Source organism: Periplaneta americana, chromosome 4, assembly GCF_040183065.1.
Source record: "Periplaneta americana isolate PAMFEO1 chromosome 4, P.americana_PAMFEO1_priV1, whole genome shotgun sequence".
Lineage (NCBI taxonomy): Eukaryota > Metazoa > Arthropoda > Insecta > Blattodea > Blattidae > Periplaneta > Periplaneta americana.
The window spans coordinates 179,617,488-179,631,812 of NC_091120.1; the positions used below are offsets into that span (position 1 = coordinate 179,617,488).

At 36.8% G+C, this 14,325-nt stretch overlaps 1 protein-coding gene across 1 annotated transcript in view; it reads right to left on the bottom strand.

The window, feature by feature from the left end:
• ash2 (Set1/Ash2 histone methyltransferase complex subunit ash2) overlaps positions 1-14,325 on the bottom strand; it is a 46,670-nt gene that overhangs the window by 23,244 nt on the left and 9,101 nt on the right. Inside the window, exon 5 of the mRNA XM_069824449.1 lies at positions 1,214-1,391. Coding sequence (XP_069680550.1) covers positions 1,214-1,391 — 178 coding nt within the window. The remainder of the gene's footprint in view (positions 1-1,213; positions 1,392-14,325) is intronic.

Sequence of the window (14,325 nt, forward strand, 5' to 3'; positions counted from 1 at the left end):
TCACGTTCGCATAAGTGCTGATCAACACTTCCAAATGTTGAATGTAAAGGATGACGTCATTCTGGATACAAAATCTGAATACTGTCACACTGCTTCCCGTAAATAACATAAAACTGCTTCGAACACTAAGAAGCAAACATTCTGATGGAGGCGATAGAATGTTAAATTTTTTCTTTCACCATGTTAATAATGTCAAAAGAAGTGCTCATACAAATTTTGGCCACTCGACCGCAATTACGAGGCTGTCCAGAAAGTGATTTTCCCTGGGGCCGTTTACAGAAAAAAAGCACAATTGCATGGAAATATTTATTGAAACAGATACAACAATTGTTGCGCTATTTGTCAACATATCCCCCACTGGAATGGGGACATTTGTTATACCATAGGATCAATTTTTGTATCCTTGTGTTGTAGAAGTCAACCTCCTGGGATCAGAACCAGTGTTTGACAGGCGTCTGCACCTCTCTGTCGATCCCAGGATATGACAAAGGTCTCAATTCCAGTGGGGAATATATTGAAAAATAGCTCAACAATTGCTGTGTCTGTTGCAATAAATTTTTCCAATGAAATTGTGTTTTTTTTCTGTTAACAGCCCCTGACAAACTTATTTTTTTACGGCCCTCGTAGTTGCGGTCGAGTGACCAAAATTTGTATAAGCACTTCTTTTGATATTATTAACATGATGAAAGAAAAAAAATTAACTTTTTAATCTGCCCTCATCAGAATGTTTGGTTTTAAGTGCATATCAGAGAGCTCTGTGAAGATAAATGCTGCCAGTAAACTGATTTACATAGATAAACACGTAACTGGTTATGCTCAAATCTTTCGCACTGATTACTAGCTAATTCAAAACTGAAAATGCAGTGGCAGACAATGTTAACTACAGTACAAGGGTCACATTTTCTTTACGGACGATACTAGGCCAAGTAAACACAAACAAAGTAAATAGTGAAATGACAACCTTTGGAATGCTTACATTAACGTTTGCAGTGAGTATCATCCTGCTCACAAGTAAACATGTATTTGGCAATGATGAAAAAATTTCCGTCCACATGTTTATTACTAAAAATTGTCAATTTTGCCCTTCAAGTTTGTAAAACTTAATAACACCCGGTATAAAAGTATAAATCACTGTTCTAGGTATAAAAGTATAAATCACTGTTCTAGCAAAAATATCCCGTCTATTGCAATACAGAAATCAAATATTACACACCATGCTGGATGCCCATATCAGTAACTTTTAGATGTCCCCCGCGAATCATTGCCTCGTAGTTAGGTTTGATCTGCGTTAATTCTGGAGCTAGAAGTCCAAACAAAGGTTGGTTACCATCACCTGCAGTTTCTTCACAAGCAAACAAGGTCCCAACGTCTTTAGTCAGAGCTCGATGAATCTGAAAGGAAAGAATTTCTGTCTTTAATCTGGATTTGAAAATTGAAGAGTGGACATAAAAAAAAAAGATGCAAGTCCCATTGAAAATTAGTTATTTTCAAAAAAAAAAAAAAAAAAAAAAAGAGAGAGTGTACGATAACTTGGGGTTACTTTGCTCCATTTTTCTGATATTTTAATTAAAATACACTTAGAAAATTAATTTTTAAGGCATTATTTTTTCGAACCAGCGCGCATTCCGTAACGCGAGTCCTAGACAAAATGCCTTATTTATTTTTTTTATTGGATTATTTTACGATGCTGTATCAACATCTCAGGAAGATGCCTTAGACCACGATGCCACGGCGCGGGACTTAAGAGTCTGTACCTACCAAAAAGCTTACATGCAAGGCCTCTCTGCTGGCCAACAGTTTCATAGCAACTTTCCACCCTTATTTCAGTGCGAAATTGGCATCGCTGCTCAATTTGTCTTTTGTTTCCTGTACATACGAGTAGGAGCCAAGTACAGATGAGGAGGCAAGACCTGGCACGTGAGCTGTGTGAGAGGGGAAATAATGAGCTATCAGAAAGAGAGTTTGTTGGTTAATATTATACGAATCTGTCGACACGGCAGTTCATCTCCGACTAAATCCTATCTTGCCCCTCCATATCCATTGGTGATAAGCCACGCCACATGATAAGATCACAGGACAGGTCTTGCTGCCTCTAACACAATTATAAAGAAGTTATAATTTTACAAGGCTCGAACCCCGAAAATAATTCCCTCGCTTAATTCAAATTATGGTTTGTTACTATGTGGGCAAGAGTCGTATGTACACAAATGTTTTTAAATTTTTAACCACTCGTTACCTAGATCCAAGAAGCATACAGCTAGATAGAGAATTGCATGCAAGACTGGAGAAATCGCCGCCTGAGATGAACAAGACAAGATTCTTAGGAGCAATGTTGAATTACATATCTGAAGGAAGAAGAGATCAAAGCAAACCAAGAAAGACATAGATGTCTCAAATGACCGAAGTCAGAACTTATACCATGTACATGAATAGGACTATTATTATTATTCTTATTACTATTATTAGTATTATCAGCAGCCGGGTAGCTCAGTTGGTAGAGCAGCTGGCTATGGACTGGAAGGTCCGGGGTTCGATCCCAGGTGGTGACAGGATTTTTTCTCGTTGCCAAACTTTCAGAACGGCCCCGAGGTTCACTCAGCCTCCTATAAAATTGAGTACCGGGTCTTTCCCGGGGGTAAAAGGCGGTCAGAGTGTGGTGCCGACCACACCACCTCATTCTAGTGCCGAGGTCATGGAAAGCATGGGGCTCTACCTCCGTGTCCCCCAAATGCCTTCATGGCATGTTACGGGGATACCTTTTTTATTAGTATTATCATTATTATCTTATCCCCACAATTATACATAACTGGGCTTGGAAGCTAAAATCTCCTTACAAAGAAAGCACACTATGACATATTATGACGGCCTTATAACAATAAGGTAAAATGCAATTTGACAATAAATTATTTCTATAATTAAAAATAACTTCAATAATATGGATAATGTATCTTAGACTAAATCCCATAATATTTCAAAGAAATCATTACGGCTGAAGACTCAAACTATAACCACACACTATTTAAAATAATTATATCGAATATTCTAATTATACAACCTCAGATTCATTACCCTCAATGGATATTTCAGCAATTTTATAAACTACAACAAATAAAACAATAAATTAACACTTCCTATACTTAATAATAAATGAACTATCTTCTAACTGTACGAAGTATGAATTAACAATTTATTATTGTCTATTCAACAATGGCCTCTTAAATTCTTTTTAAAAAAAGAACTATGCACGGACGTCAAGTTGAAACCGTTACATATCCATAAACAAGGATGGCAACTTCATGACATTAAATACACAACAAATTAAGAAAGGCACAAAAAAGTCATAAAAATAACGGAAATATTTTGACACTCAATTTATAAAGCGTCATATTTTGTATATATACCGTATGTACGTATATAAGTAATCTACTACTAACCTAACAGAATTTCTATGACAATTATTTCAGATTATAAAAATGATAACGTAATGAAAACATTTTTTTTTCTGATTTATACCAAAATTTTCTTTATTACCCACAATACAATTTAATCGTAGAACTTCGTTTACCCTCACCGCGTATAGGTTTGATTGTAATACAATCCGAGGCGACCCTAAGATCTTTTTTTTAAGATGGGTATTTTTCCCTGGAATAAAAATGGTTATAGATCTGAGAATAAAATACGAGAATTTCCCTAAAAAATAAGTATTTCCTCTGGATCGAAAATGTGTTTCAGTCTAATAAGAGTGGAAGAATAATTTTGAAGTTTACAATTTCACGAACAGTGATTTAATCTACAGTCATATTACAGAAAAAGAGAAAAGATCTCAAATATAAATAGACTACTTTAATATATTTGCATAGTTAAATCAAGGGGGGGGAAAGGAACTGGCCACCCTATCGCAATCTCCTGGCTTAGTTGCCTCATGAGTGATGCCTTATTAGTGTCACTTATGAGGTTCAAACCTATCTTCTGACAGCTGACTAAACAACAACAGTTAAATCATTGAACTTTTCAATTATTAGCAAATATACATATTATTAATAAACCTTCTGAACATTATTTTTTATCCTGACCCTTATTTAAAACAAATCATATTAACTGAAGCTTACATCCTAGCTGGTTGGTTTCTAATGCCTTTCTCCTATAGAGCATTTAACATTTCGCGTGAGGATTAACTTCGTTTGCATTATCTTTACGGAATTGTCTACACTGCGCAGCTTATCGGTAGCTTCCTAAAACAGTGTCGGCAATATGACAACATGATAACTTCCAGTCTATCACTATAATTTATTTTGTCGCATTAATTCTAATTTTCCAGGCTGGGGTTTCTGTTGACCCCCACGCGACTACTAATGTCGTAAATTAATTCACAAGTATTGCAGTGTTATTTTTGTGGTTTATATATACGAAAACTCTTACTAAAGGGTCAAGAACATTATGGCAAGCAATGAAGCAGATGAACAAGAAAGCTTACGTAGAACCTGGATATTTTAAATTTTAATTAGCGTTTTTCCTTGCAGTTCACTTTGACCCTCACGCGAGTATTAATGTCACAAATCAGTCCGCAAGCATTATAGTGTTATTTTTGTGGTATACTTTAATTCGTATTTTTCCTTGGCGGTCAGTTTGACCCCCACGCGAGTACTAATGTCACAAATTTGTTCACGAGTGTTTAAGTGTTAAGACGGTAAACTCCGCTAATATGGCAGTACCGGTACCGAATTCTATTTCTGCAGTGGGAACACCTGTAAGACAAAAATCATTTCCTGCTAGACAATGGTAACTGGCAGAGATTAATTTTGACGTGCACGATAAATGATCAGTAAATATTTTCTGGAATACCAGTCTAGTATATACAGTCACGAAGCTCAATACGTAGTAAATATGCATCCATAGTTGCTAACCACTAGGATCGCTAATATCGCCTCCTTACAGACAATGCGAAATAGTACCAGTACAGTCTGTTCCCAGCACCCTCACAACTCAAGCTTCGTGACTGTATATACTAGACTGTGGAAATACTGTCACTCATGGACTTAAATCTACGACACTGGCCTTCCAACTTCAATTTCTTTTTTTAGTTGAATATTTAACGACGCTGTATCAACTACTGGGTCATTTAGCGTCGATGGGATGGATGATAACGAAATGAAATTTGGTAACATGAAGCCGAGCATTCACTTTACAATTGGGAAAAAAACTCGGAAAAAAAAACGTAATTAGGTAATCAGCCCAAGCGGGAATCGAACCTACACCCGAGCGCAATTCCGGATCGGAAGGCAAACGCCTGAGCCGGCTGAGCTATGCCGATGGCTTCAAATTTTTATTAAAACTAACATATTTTCACAGGAAACTGTAATTCAGCGAGTAAATAAAACGCTACTTCATGAGGTAAATAAAGCTGTAAATAATATTATCTAAAACCTCCAACTTTGTTAACATATTTCTTCTCGTTCACGTGTGAAGTTGTTTATTATTTTCATATAATTATCTAGGTAAACAATAATAGCAGAGCTATCAACGAACATACTCGGCAATAAGAATGAGGAAATAGTGTCACGTAGGCGGAAGTCTCGTCGTAAAACAAGACAGCGACAAATTACATAAAAAACACACGAGAAAAATGTGTTGAATTAGTACCTATTAAATGATGATAAAAAAGCCAAAGATCTGAAGTAATTAAGAATAAGAAGAAAAAACAGACTGAAAATACTGTACTTGGCGGTAATAAAAAGTAAATATAATACATCACTTACGAAACAGTACAGAATATTAAATTGTGAAATTGACTTTCTTGTTCTGTTGTTGGTAGACCTGCCTTTTTCTTTAAATCGAAACAATACCGTACAACTACTACCAATGTTGTCAAAATGGATAAGATTCTCATAACTGTGTAGAACTGAAACGTTTGGATCTACTTTATTTTTTAATCGACTTACCATTCTGAATCATTATTGATGCACGCCTATATAATTTGCGTTCTTTCAGTCTCCGCCCCCCTCCGAATATGACACTCATTCTGTCGACACAATAGGCCGAACTTACGTCCGTCGTCCATGCTATTAATAGGCCTACCTATCATTTGCCACCACAGGAATACAAGTGTCTGATTGTTGAACTGCCTTGCGAGTGGAGGACGAGTGTACACAAACACGGGATTATGTTCCTTATTTACCTTTCAAAACGATAATACATACCACAAACAAATAATAATGGGTTCTCATTCGTATATTTATCACTGTAACATGATGTGTAGAATTGCGTCGAATTTTGTGGAATTGAATACAGCCTGTTTCTTAATTCGGAGCTAAATATGTCATATTTTCTTTTTATCGATGAATTCTCGTGACGTCAAAGACTGTCATGACTTCTGAGTTTAAGAACGACTTCATGAAATAAATAGATGTCACCATACACGAGAACTGATATCGAGAATAAATAATCATTTAGTATATTCATGTATGTATTATAATCTTCAAAAGAGTTTAATAATAATAATAATAATAATAATAATAATAATAATAATAATAATAATAATGCCCTTTTTAAATTTTAAATTTCAATAAGATAACAAGATACTCATTTGTAAAATTTTATTGAACACTTTCGAAATTAAAGAATGATCGGCATACCTCTGCTTCTGAAATGAGTTCACCATCTACGAAAGTTATGTAACACTATTAGCGGGAAAAAATCAATAAAATTGTACCTGGAATCAATGTTTTGCTTCACGAGTTAGTTCAGTAATGATTTTAGGCCTATACTCGCGGAGGGGTAGAAGAATATTGGAGTTTACAGAAGGCTTTGGATGACGTAATAATGATATTATGTTTAAAATAAAGTAGTTCCCATGATGTAGCCTTGTGGTCTAGGGTATCACGTTTCGATTAGCACTACAAAATGAGAGTTGGTTCGAGTCCTCATAAGGAAGTAATTTTCTCATGAAATTCCGGAAAATGCCCACCCAGCATCGTCATGAATTTGGGGAGCTATGATAGGCAGCGAAATCTGGTTCCACAAACCGAATATATCACGGGACACGGGGGGGGGGGGGAGAGGATCATTGTACTAATCACACAATTCCTCTATTCTGGTTGGATGATCGTTCACTTCTGCTGAGACATGTGGACATGAGGCCATCAACCAGCTTGTAGGCCTTGGCCCTTCGTAAGCTGTGATACCATGGACTTAATTTCAATTTTTTCAAAACAAAGTTCTTTCGAATCCAGCCAGCCATAATATAACATAAAGGGGAACCGAATGTGACATCATAATGAATTCATTGTTATATGTGCACTACTTAACTCTGGTACTGTATTAATTTCCAAATGAACCTATTGCCTATAACAGTGGTTCTCAACCCTTGAAAGACAGCAGCCTGGTAAATTCTTTTTCCATTACACAAGGGCCAAGTCCCAACATATGAGTTTATTCAAAAGTATGTTACATTTTTATGTTGCTACAGCATGAACAACAGCTGGTCTGATCCAGTAAGTATTCAATCTTTACGATGTCCATTTTCATTTTTTTACACATATACAAGAAACTAGTGGCTTGTGCAGCAAATGCTGCAAAACTAAGTTCATTAGACGTCAAATAAACATTTTTCAGATTTATTTTCAGTGAAGAATACCAGACATTCTGAAAGTTATTTGCTTCCATAATAATGAAAGATACTCCCTCTCGAGCCAATACTGAAGAGAACCACGCATATAAATATCTACACCACACCGCCATTAAATATATGAAAAAGACCCAACCCCACTTGATTAATAACTATAAAAATATTTGATTTTTAATAATATTATCTTACGTAAGTTTTATAGCTTTCAGTAACATATACTATATAGCCGCCACTCAGTAAAATACAGAAATCAAAATCTAATTTAAGTTATTCTCTACATCTACTTACATAACCCCAAAACATTTCACTTTCATATCATCAATATAGCATTAATATGTATAATTAATGAAAAATAGTCACATCACGGCATTAACTACAATAATATTTCATTTCTAATAGTAATAATGTCATCAAACCACCTCAAGTTTTGTAGTTTTTAATATCCAATACACAGCTGTACTCAGAAAATTACACACCACAGAATCGAACCTGTAAATTATTTTTAGTAAGTTAAGTTTTTAATAACCAATTTAATTTGAGCTCTAAATATCTTGCAGATCATGGCCTTCGTGTAATATTATTTTCTGTAGTGTGTGTTTTGTTTTATTCTGAAATGCAACATAGTGGATTTGATGCTCGCTTCGCTTCTCCTGAATGTAATTAGCTAGTTCTCAAAACTGACGACAGATGGATTTTGGAAAATAGGAAAATTATGTAGGAAAATTGACATTTCACTGAAAACCATTATTTTTCCGAAAAACTTTGGGTTCCAAGCTTCAAAATGAGGGGCCATTTATTAAAATCCGTTCAGCCGTTTTCCCGTAATTTCCATTACCAGTTCAAATTATATACATAGATTTTACCTTGGAACTACCGAGAGCTGGCAGTGCACAACTTCTAATCACTAAATTATGCACCAATATGTCTGGGTTAAATCCCAAATCTCTCCGCAGTGCATATGAAGAGAAGGCATATGTCACTGTTGACAGAGATTCGTCCCTCGGATTGGGTCATTAAGCCTAGCAGCCCCCTTGGTGCTATTCGACAGGAGTAGGCTATATTCTGATACCGGGTTTCCCCTTCTCCTTTCCTCACCACCATCATCATCGTCACTCATTTCCTACACTACACTTACACGAACACTTACACATACACTCACCCTAGAACACGACATAATTCTTCACAGATACACATCATGCATAATGTGGCCCACCAAAGTGGTGTGCAACTTGAAAATGGGTCACAGTCCTGCCATCTATCCACAGTATGAGGAACCCGAATCACGCAAGTGAAATGGGTAGGCGCACACGTATACACACACAAACACATATCCCCAACTGAATAATTTTTAAGAGGCTGCAAAAGGGTATTTGTATTTGTCGAATACAGGGGGAGAGCCATTAATCCTTCCCATTGAAGGCTTTAAGGAACCAACCTGGACAAATACCCAATGTCCCATCCCTACCTTCCCGTGGTGCAGCTGTTAGTAAGCATAATTTTACAAGCTGAACTAAAGGGAGGGGCTACTCAGCAATTAGCACTGGTCAGCTTGATGAGTTAATGACCAAATTTGGTATAATTTTCCTCTATTCAATACCTAATTCCCTCTTTACCCTTTCCTATCCAGTCCTCTGACTGAACTTTACTTTCTTCGACCCTGACGGTATTAGAGCATTCGAGGCCTAGGGGTTCATTTCACTTTCCTTTCTACTTTTCTGTTCCTAGTGCTGACCTGCTACGGCACTAAAATCGTCCTCCAGTGGCTTAAGAAGGGAAAGCTGTGATCAACAAGATCTCCCAACTAGGTCTAGTAGGTCCCTCGACCAACAGCAGGTGTGGTCCTCCAGATATTCTGGGGGTTGTGTGTGAAGTAGCCACCAAAACATTAAAATATGGTGTTCACTTAAATCGGCTACAACTTGCCATTTAACCACTCCAATATGAAATGAGTACCATTAAGGTAAAATTATCCGGAGGTAAAATAGTCCCCCAATCAGATCTCAGGGCCGGGACTACTTTAATGGTACAGAATCAACTAAACATCTTACAATGGAATGCTGGTGGCATAAGATCAACTAAGAAGACTGAACTAGCCAATATACTTTCAGATAATAATGTAGATATCATTATTTAAGAAGCAAATCTTAATGCTGACCAATTAAAATATTTTTATTTTAAAGGTTTTAGTATCAAACTCTTACCCAAAAGTAAAGAGAGCAAAAAAGGTTAGCACTCTACTTACAGACCTGTTACTAAATCTACGTATTATTCTGTGAAAAGATTTATTAAATCTACATACTTAGACATCAACAAACAAAATTTGATAACACAATCTCAAGGGAAAAAATGGAACTCTCTGCATCATAATCCACAGTTATTTCCCGATTTAACATGCAAATCGTCTGTAGCTGCATTTAGATTGGCAACAGGCCATGACTGTTTGGCCAAGCACCTGCATAGAATTGGAATACAGAGTGGACCATTCGAATGTACGTAATTTCAATTGTATGTGACTGATGAACAGTTGAAGATAGAACCTTACGGTAACGTTTATATGAAAGGAAAACTCAACAAGTTTCGAATCCTGTCGGTAGATGGTGCACATACATGGTTTCTTTTCGCAGATTGCATCGATTGTCAAAATGGCGACACCGCACATGGAAGTGCAAACTGTATTGTGGTATGTGGAGTTTAAAATCAATTGTTACAGTTCAAAGGGAGTATCGGTGAGTGTTTAACCATGATGCTCCAACTGCTAAAAGCATTAAGAAGTGTCACGATACATTTTTAGCTACAGGATCGGTGTTGAAGAAGCATGGCGGTGGTCGTAGAACATCCAATGAAATGGTTGCAAATGTTCAAGCCGCGTATGAGCAAAGCCCGTGGAAGTCATTAGGAAGAGCTTCGCAGGAACTTCAAGTACCAAAATCAACATTGCAATGAATTGTCCACAAACGCCTCAAACTGTACGCATACAAAATGCAGTTAATGCAACGTCTGGAGCCAGATGACAAACCCAAACGAGTGGAATTCGCCAATACGATGCTAGACCATCTCGGCACTGATCCTGATTTTATGTCTCTGGGGCTACGTCAAAGATAAAGTGTATGCCACCCCAGTCAGAAACCTTCATGATCTTCGGGAGTGCATCACAGAGGCTATTGAGAGCATTCCAGAAGACATGCTCCAGCGTGCTTGGCAAGAAATCGTTCATCGCCTCGATATCGTCACAGTGACAGCTGGAGCTCACATAGAGATATGGTGATGTGCATATCGAAACTTGTTGAGTTTTCCTTTCATATAAACGTTACTGTAGGTTTCTATCTTCAACCGTTTACCAGTCACATACAATTTTATTGAAATTAGGTACATTCAAGCGGTCCACCCTGTATATCAGTCCCCTAACTGCCCATTGTGCAACTCAAACCAAAAAATGGATTCGGAACACCTCAAAATCTGTACTTCAGTGGCTGACCATGACAGTATCTTTGAAAAATATTGGAGTACAAGAAGTCAAATGACTTTATTGTCAAATGCCTAGCATTAGAAAATGACAACATAATTTTTAAGAATACTCTAAGTCCATGTAAATGGAACAAATGGTAATGGTGGCACCGTATACAAAAATGTGAGATCCACCATTACATGTAAAGAGTTGTTTGACAAATATATATTATACCATATCATATTCTAAGTTCATGAAATGAAGTTAATAACGAAGACTTTCCTACAACCACAGAGTCCCTGGAATCTCCAGTCCACAGCCAATACTGATGTCAGTCTCCACGACATAATAACATGGCAATTTAGATGTGTCTACTTGTGCTTGGAAGCACTCGAATTTTATGATACAGCACTGCTTGTGACATAGAAGTAACATGTGACTGATACACTGGGCACATAGGTTCGAATACAAACACTATATAGAATTTAAGTGACTTTGTACATTTTCATAAAAGGCTGCAAAAGGGTATCTATCGGATACAGGGGGAGAGCCATTAATCCTTCCCATTGAAGGCTTTAAGGAACCAACCTGGACAAATACCCAATGTCCCATCCCTACCTTCCCGTGGTGCAGCTGTTACTAAGCATAATTTTACAAACTGAACTAAAGGGAGGGGCTACTCAGCAATTAGCACTGGTCAGCTTGATGAGTTAATGACTGAATTTGGTATAATTTTCCTCTATCCAACACCTAATTCCCTCTTTGCCCTTTCCTATCCAGTCCTCTGACTGAACTCTTACTTTCTTTGACCCTGACAGCATTAGAGCATTCGAGGCCTAGGGGTTCATTTCCCTTTCCTTCCTCCTCTTTCTACTTTTCTGTTCCTAGTGCTGACCTGCTATGGCACTAAAATCGTCCTCCAGTGGCTTAAGGAGGGAAAGCTGGTGATCAACAAGATCTCCCAATTAGGTCTAGTAGACCCGTCGACCAACAGCAGGTGTGGTTCTCCAGACATTCTGGGGGTTGTGTGTGAATGAAGTAGCCACCAAAACGTTAAAATATGGTGTTCACTTAAATCGGCTACTACTTGCCATTTTCTACCTCAAAATCTGTGCTTCAGTGGCTGACCATGATAATATCTTTGAAAAATATTGGAATGCAAGAGGCCAAATGACTTTATTGTCAAACGCCTGGCATTAGAAAACAACAACAACATTTTCATAAAAGAGATCAACAAAACATAGAATTTATAGCATTAATTCTTTTTACTAATACTTTAGCACATTATAATTATGGTAAACAAAACTCAACATTGCATAAACAATTTTAAAATCTAAATAAATTACACAAATATTTATATCAAATACAAAACATTTACAAAATCAAAACAATAACTCTTAATTCAAATCCCACATTCCAAACAATAATTGTAACAAATTATTTTAAGTAATATAACTGAAATAGTTAAGTAATTTTTTCTTAACTAAAATTTTCTTATCGTACAGGGATCTTTGATGTCTTACACTGGCATATCATGGTACTTTTCCATTGGCAACAAGATTTTATAATCAAAGAAATGTGGAAATAAATTGAATACCCCCCCTCCCGGAATAAGGGTATATGGTACATTGTTTCCCTATTTACTTAGATCCTTATTCCAAGGGTGTATTCAATTGTCAAACAATTCAGCAATATCTAAATGGCTCTGAATTATCGTCATTTGTACATATATGTATCTCACCAGGTGAAACTAAAATTACAACCAGTGAGAATTTTATTAATATTTGCATTGAAAATTTCACACTGAAACAGATTCCTTTGAATTTAGATTATATCCTAACATACTTATATATCATTTATCTCTCGATGCAGCCAACCACCTTCAATTTCGAATCCTCAAACTGCGCAAGTCATCTTCTGCGTTATTAAGCCATCTCTCCTTCAGCTGTCCCACTGACAGGCTAACCTCTGGTTTCGTGTTCAGAATCTTCTTCAGTACTCGGTGGTTTCCATTCTTTCCACATGTCCTAGCCATTTTAACCTACGTGCTTTCATGTCAGCTATAATTGTCAGAGCTTTGTAAAGTTGTTCCTTCATTGTTAATATAATATATAACTCCAAAAATCTTGCGGAGGACCTTTTGCTCCCACATGTTGAGGAGGTTTTCATATTACTTTGTCAGTGTCCAAGATTCTGAACCATACATTACTATTGGCTTGATGATTATCTTATATACCAAACTCTCCACCTCCCTCCTAATTTCATCTATCTTCTACTTACTTACTTACTTACTGGCTTTTAAGGAACCCGGAGGTGCATTGCCACCCTCACTTAAGCCCGCCATCGGTCCCTATCCTGGGCAAGATTAATCCAGTCTCTATCATCATATCCCACCTCCCTCAAATCCATTTTAATATTATTCTCCCATCTATGTCTCGGCCTCCCCAAAGGTCTTTTTCCCTCCAGTCTTCCAACTAACACTCTATATGCATTTCTGGATTCACCCATAAGTGCTACATGCCCTGCCCATCTCAAACGTCTAGATTTAATGTTCCTAATTATGTCAGGTGAAGAATACAATGCGTGCAGTTCTGCATTGTGTAACTTTCTCCATTCTCCTGTAACTTCACCCCTATTAGCCCCAAATATTTTCCTAAGAACCTTATTTTCAAACACCCTTAATCTCTGTTCCTCTCTCAAAGTGAGAGTCCAAGAAACCGTACAGAACAACTGGTAATATAATTGTTTTATTAATTCTAACTTTCAGACTTTTTGACAGCAGACTAGATGACAAAAGCTTCTCAACCGAACAATAACATGCATTTCCCATATTTATTCTGCATTTAATTTCCTCCCGAGTGTCATTTATATTTGTTACTGTTGTTCCAAGATATTTGAATTTTTCCACCTCTTCGAAAGATAAATCTCCAATTTTTATATTTCCATTTTATAGAATATTCTGGTCACAAGACATAATCATATACTTCGTCTTTTCAGAGTTTACTTCCAAACCTATCGCTTTACTTGCTTCAAGTAAAATTTCCCTGTTTTCCCTAATCGTTTCTGAATTTTCTCCTAACATATTCACGTCATCCACATAGACAAGAAGCTGATGTAACCCGTTCAATTCTAAACCCTCCTAATGGCATATTCTAGAGCGAAGTTAAAAAGTGAAGGTGATAGTGCATCTCCTTCCTTTAATAGTAAAAATAGGCTAGGGTGAAGTCAACTGGGAGTAGGAGTTTCCAATGCTAAT